The sequence below is a fragment of the Trematomus bernacchii genome, unplaced genomic scaffold, assembly GCF_902827165.1.
Source record: "Trematomus bernacchii unplaced genomic scaffold, fTreBer1.1, whole genome shotgun sequence".
Classification (NCBI taxonomy): Eukaryota; Metazoa; Chordata; class Actinopteri; order Perciformes; family Nototheniidae; genus Trematomus; species Trematomus bernacchii.
The window spans coordinates 181,627-188,117 of NW_022987776.1; the positions used below are offsets into that span (position 1 = coordinate 181,627).

The 6,491-nt window shown below is 39.1% G+C and overlaps 2 protein-coding genes across 2 annotated transcripts in view; one reads left to right on the forward strand and one right to left on the reverse strand.

Annotated features, from left to right (window-relative positions):
• nubpl (nucleotide binding protein-like) overlaps positions 1-2,013 on the reverse strand; it is a 7,070-nt gene extending 5,057 nt beyond the window's left edge. The window contains 2 exon segments of the mRNA XM_034149028.1: positions 522-666; positions 1,660-2,013. Coding sequence (XP_034004919.1) covers positions 522-666; positions 1,660-1,902 — 388 coding nt within the window. The 5' untranslated portion in view covers positions 1,903-2,013.
• Positions 2,014-2,333: 320 nt separating this feature from the next.
• dtd2 (D-aminoacyl-tRNA deacylase 2) lies at positions 2,334-5,679 on the forward strand. Its single transcript, XM_034149030.1, has 3 exons — positions 2,334-2,584; positions 4,011-4,080; positions 5,010-5,679. The coding sequence occupies exons 1-3, from the start codon at positions 2,468-2,470 to the stop codon at positions 5,315-5,317; spliced, it is 495 nt and encodes a 164-aa protein (XP_034004921.1). The 5' UTR covers positions 2,334-2,467; the 3' UTR covers positions 5,318-5,679.
• The last annotated feature ends 812 nt before the right edge of the window (positions 5,680-6,491 follow it).

Sequence of the window (6,491 nt, forward strand, 5' to 3'; positions counted from 1 at the left end):
AGTTTGAATGTGTGTTTGGTGGCGTGATCATTATTATTTAGAGTCATTGCGTGCCTATTGATTTGAACACGATCCGTGTATCCATCATTTCCTGGTCTTCTCTAAAGAAGAGGGACCAATGAAAACGTTGTCATGTTGCCGTTGTTCAGCATGGAAACATTCATTCGCTAACAATGACATTATTGTTCTATTAATATAAAGGGAGGTCAGGTACTCTTTAAAACAGCTGCTAGTTATGGGTACTTTTTACTGAAGTACATTTCAAAGCCCTCTTTACTTTGACTTGAGTAAAGAAGTTTAGTCAGTACTTCTACTTTTACCAGAGTATTTTTAAACATGAGTATCTGTACTTCTACTTGAGTAAAGAAGTTTAGTCAGTACTTCTACTTTTACCAGAGTATTTTTAAACATGAGTATCTGTACTTCTACTTGAGTAAAGGATGTGTGTACTTTTGTCTTCTCTGGCTACATCTGCCATTTACCAGAACAAAACAGAAGACTAATGATACTGGATGCCGTACCTGCGGTGGTGGATTTGCCCACGCCACCTTTCCCTGAAGCCACCACGACGACCTGCTTGACCCCCGTGATGGGCTTCTGTTTGGGGAGACCTTTAGCCATCTGCTGTTTCTGCCTCTCCTGTAACGCCTTACTGTCCACCGCCCGCTGGGAGAAACACACACAGGTGCACAATGAGAACAACACCAACAGGTGCACGATGAGAACAACACCAACAGGTACACAATGAGAAGAACACACACAGGTACACAATGAGAACAACACCAACAGGTGCACGATGAGAACAACACCAACAGGTACACAATGAGAAGAACACACACAGGTACACGATGAAAACAACATACGATACGATAATACTTTAATGATCAGATCAAGTCTGAGATGCTCCTTGCATCACAGCAGCTCCATGTGTGACATCAACAGACACATACCAAGACACAATGCATGGAAAACAAACAACAAACATTGAACATAACAGCAGGATCAGTGAGAGAAAAGCTTCAGCGTGCATCTGATCTGGATTCAGCTCTGTGATCACTGAGAGGATGGACTGGAGCACAAAGGATGCTTCAGGCTGACTTTAGTGAATCTCCATTAGGTGGTAGCAGTTCATATTCTCTGTCAGAGCATGCTTTGGGTCCCAGAGGATGCTGTTGGAGAGGTTATCAGGTTATTGTGATAGGCTGACATGAAGATAAAAAGGCGTCTATTCCAGACCTGGTTAGCAAAACTAGACACTTGAATCATCAGTTTATATGTTGATACTTTACTTAACTGCTCATGTTGTATTGCTAATGTTAAAGTATCATGATGGGATGTTTGTTTAAAAAGGATTTGAGCAGCAGTGATCAAGTCAGAATGAATACAAACATAATAAATAAACACTTCTTGTTGTAAATATGTTCTACAGCGTTACAATAAATGAACATATCAAAGTAAAAGTACATGCCTTCTAATTAACATGTGTCAAACAATACATACAATCAAATAAAAATACACATTTGGTAACATTCAATCATATTTTTTTATTTGAAAAGCTTCCGGTTTTGTTCTTCGTGCTTTCTGTCTAGCTTGACGTTAGCATGTAGCCTTTAGCTAACGCAGCTAACTGAAACACATCGGCATTGACAGTAATCTTACCTGGCAGCGAGTGAACTGCACACAGCACGCAGGTCCCGGTTTTATCTCTGTCCCGGTTCGTGAAAATGTCAGTTTATTAGCGGATATTCTCAGAAAATGAGACAGTCTGCTGTAAGTTAACTGAGACATGTTTAGCTGTTTAGATGCTACACAGCTAGCTAGCTTGGTGCGAGTCAAGCTTGCGGCAACTGCGCATGCGTGTTTTGTGTGTAGTTTATTAATGTTGACTTTTTCAATGTTCATATACAATGAATGTACTTCTCTGTAGTTGATGATACTTGCATTATCAATCCATTAATCAGTTACGGAGTTGACAAATCTGATCTTCATTAAATAATCCATCCAATTTCAATATTATCTTGATCTTAATTTGATAATTAGTGAAATTACATTCATACTTCGAACCCCTCTTTTTTAACTGCTGAATGTTTGCACAATATATATTTATCATCTATTATCTATTTGTCCTTTTATAAATATAAGCTTGCATATGATTTGTTTACTATTTTTACATTGTTTTGTGTCCAGGTAGAAGTTAATTTAATAGCGTATATTGTCTTACTTAAAAAACAGATAACATAAAAATATCCAATGATAAAATAACTAGGAGAGAAGTCGAGAGAAAGAGGGTAATGAGAAATACAAAAACTGCAAAAATAATGCGCAGCTTGGACCCGCTTTAGTGGACGTTTGCGCGGAAGCATGTTGCATGAGTTTCTGATGGTTTCTCTTTTCAATTTCCATTCACACTGGACACTTCTCTTGTTCTCACAAGTCTATCATAATAATATAGTGTTGATATCCTGAGATGACGGAGGCACGCGCTGTTTCTGTGTCTGGAGGTCTCGCGCTGCTGCAGCAGTGTCTGCGGGCAAAACTGCAGGTGAAACCCGAAGAGGAGCAAGAAGAGGCTCAGTTTGTCCAGGTGAGCACAGGTGACCGGTGTATGTTGGGATGTTCATCTGATTAGTTTCATTAATGCATTTGTAAAAAGTCAAGGAAGGGAACATATGAGATAGCAAACATGACACATTAACCAAAGTCCCAGGGCAGAGAAGGTACTCAGATCTTGTTCTTGAGTAAAAGTAGAAGTACTCAGATCTTGTACTTGAGTAAAAGTAGAAGTACTCAGATCTTGAGTAAAAGTAGAAGTACTCAGATCTTGTACTTGAGTAAAAGTAGAAGTACTCAGATCTTGAGTAAAAGTAGAGGTACTCAGATCTTGTACTTGAGTGAAAGTAGAAGTACTCAGAACTTGAGTAAAAGTAGAAGTACTCAGATCTTGAGTAAAAGTAGAGGTACTCAGATCTTGTACTTGAGTAAAAGTAGAAGTACTCAGATCTTGTACTTGAGTAAAAGTAGAAGTACTCAGATCTTGTACTTGAGTAAAAGTAGAAGTACTTAGATCTTGTACTTGAGTAAAAGTAGAAGTACTCAGATCATGTACTTGAGTAAAAGTAGAAGTACTCAGATCTTGCACTTGAGTAAAAGTAGAAGTACTCAGATCTTGTACTTGAGTAAAAGTAGAAGTACTCGGATCTTGTACTTGAGTAAAAGTAGAAGTACTCAGATCATGTACTTGAGTAAAAGTAGAAGTACTCAGATCTTGTACTTGAGTAAAAGTAGAAGTACTCAGATCTTGTACTTGAGTAAAAGTAGAAGTAATAATAATAATAATAATAATAATAATGGGTTTAATTTATAACGCACTTCATATCTGAGTTCAGATCCCGAAGTGCTACAAGCATTTAGCATGGAACAAAATAAAAACAGTACACAACCCGGTAGAATGAATAAAAAGCAGTAAAAAACAAACCAAAAAATAATAAATAAAAGGGGTGGTAATAAATAAAAGGTCTGGGGAAAGGCTCGATTGAACAGATGGGTTTTGAGGCCTTTTTTAAAAGCCATCCACGGTCTGTGGTGCTCTCATGTGGTCGGGGAGAGCGTTCCACAGACTGGGAGCAGCCGAGCAGAAAGCCCGGTCTCCCATAGTACGGAGCTTGGTCCTGGGGGGGTCTGAGGAGCTTGGTCCTGGGGGGGTCTGAGGAGCTTGGTATTGTACTCAGATACAAAGACCAAAGTTTAAGGGCTGACAAACGATTTATTTAAAATTACATAAAGAAGGTTTTTAATTAGGATGCTTGCTACAGGTAGAGGTATAAAACAAGGAGATAAGAGAAAGTAAATACAACAATATCCCTGCCGAATTCTGCATGAGATGATTTGGGCTGTGAATTGTTCGGGTGTAATAAAGAACCGGTGGTATTCCATAGTTAGACAAACAAACACATAAAAAAGTGTATGGCTGTCCATTGTTGACATTTAACAGCTGTTTCTTCTCTCTTCAGATCGACAGAGGAATGGTGATCTACATCTGCTTCTTTAAAGGAGCCACAGACGACACCCTGCCTAAAATGGGTCGGTGACATTTTTAACCTTTGACCCACATATGACATTACCTCTTTATATTTGGCTCAATGTGCTTCATTATCTCATTCACATTACACCACATGTAGGAGCCACATTTGAAGTAGTAGTTTCTGTGTTTATTACGGTACATGTTTTTGAGTCACTATAGGTGGTGGGCGTGTCAAAGGATTGGTGTGGTGACGTTTGCGGTTATATCCGGTTGCTTTTACCTGCACACTTGATGATAGATGGAGGGGGAGTGAGCTGGAGAAGGACAATTTTTGTTGACCGCACGCACGCACGCACGCATAAAAGAATATATGGATATGGACTATTGAACTTTTGCTAAGAAAATAAAAGGTCAAACGCATACTGTTGGAAAGACTGAGTTTTTGCGCGTCCACAGTGTTTTTCTCTTGTTTAGTCCCTCGCGGCACTTTGTTTGAAAGATTACTGCCGCAATATTAAGTCAACAAAAATTGTCCTTCTCCAGCTCACTCCCCCTCCATCTATCACCAAGTGTGCAGGTAAAAGCAACCGGATATAACCGCAAACGTCACCACACCAATCCTTTGACACGCCCACCACCTATAGTGACTCAAAAACATGTACCGTAATAAACACAGAAACTACTACTTCAAATGTGGCTCCTACACCACATGTCACCTGTTAGATGCTTTTATCCAAAGCGACTAACACAGCCTCCCATCTCTGCACATTTGTATTTACAACTGATCTTATAAAACTGATATTATTCTTATTTTCTATTGATGGTTGACTTGTTTATGTATGCACCTAGATACCATGGAAAAGTCATTCTACGTGAACATCTAATTGGTTAAAACCCTGATTCAGATTCTAACCCTTCCTGCTCTGCACTTTTTCTATAAATCCCTTAATATATAAGGAGTAAATATTCTCCCTTTCCCCCCCCCCAGTGTCCTCCCTCTTGAATCTGCGTCTGTGCGAGTCCGACTCGGGGAAGATGGTGTCGGTGCTGGATCTCCCCGGCAGCGTGCTGATCGTCCCTCAGGCCACGCTGGGAGGAAAGGTCAAAGGTCGAGCCATGCAGTACCACAACAACATCGGAAAAGAGGACGGAAAGCGGCTGTACGAAGCCTTCGTGTCTCTGTGTGAGAAGGAAGTGACTTCAGAGGAAGTGACGGTGAAACACGGGACGTACGGAAACAGACAAGTGCTGAACATGGACACAAATGGACCGTACACACACCTGATGGAGTTCTGAGGAAATGAAGCTTTGATTGTGACATTTGGAGCCTCTTAATTAGTGTCTGAGTATCTACCAACAGGCTGGAAACAGTGGATGAGACTATATGGGTCGAGAGCTGCACAATAACTTGATCACCAGAAAAAAAAAAGTGCGACTATTTTGTATATTGAGCAAATGTTCATGCAAAGAAATTGCAGAAAATGCTGTTTTCTACCTAAAATATGGACTTTCCCTGCTTGTCTCTGTTTGATATTATAATACAATGATTATGTGATGACTTGGAGAAACTTGAATGGACATTTCACTGTTTTCTGACGTGTTTTAGGACGTACAATTAATCTAGAGACTGATCTCCAGATAATACAAAATAATTGTTAGTTGCAGCGCTATGTGTATTTATATTTGAGTTGTGCTTATGTGATAATAATATGTTTTTATGTAATTCCCCACAGAGTTAAGTAGAAGTACTCAGGTCTTGTACTTTAGTAAAAGTAGAAGTACTCAGGTCTTGTAGTAAAAGTAGAAGTACTCAGGTCTTGTGATTGAGTAAAAGTAGAAGTACTCAGATCTTTTAGTAAAAGTAGGAGTACTCAGATCTTGTACTAGAGTAAAAGTAGAAGTACTTAGATCCTGCATTGAGTTAAAATAGAAGTACCAGAGTGTAGGAATACTCTGTTACAAGTAAAAGTACACCATTTACCTCTGAACTGTAGTGGAGTAGAAGTACACAGTAGCATAACATGTAGTACCTTTAAAGTACCTCTAAAGTGTACTTAAGTACAGTACTTGAGTAAATCTGCTTAGTTACTTTACACCTCTGGTTAAGTATAATACAATTCAGTAAAGAATATAATAATAAAAGTGTTCTTTAATCAGCCAGAGGGTGCCGTGTCTCCTCCAGGCCGGCAGGGGGCGCTCTGCTGTATTTCAGGGAAGGAAGATGAAAATGAACAGCACTCAGAAGTTTTTTGGTGACAGCAGTAAAATGGGATAATGTAACTTCCGGTTCATTACATTTGGTACAAAATAAAAGCATGTAAATAGAGAAGGCACTGTAAAAGACGGCTTTTATACAACTAAGACCTAAACATATGAAGCTACACTTATACAAAGCATGATTTGATGTGTTTAGTAATAAAAAAAATGTAAAACATATGAATCAAAATCATAATCATGAAGCTGTGATACT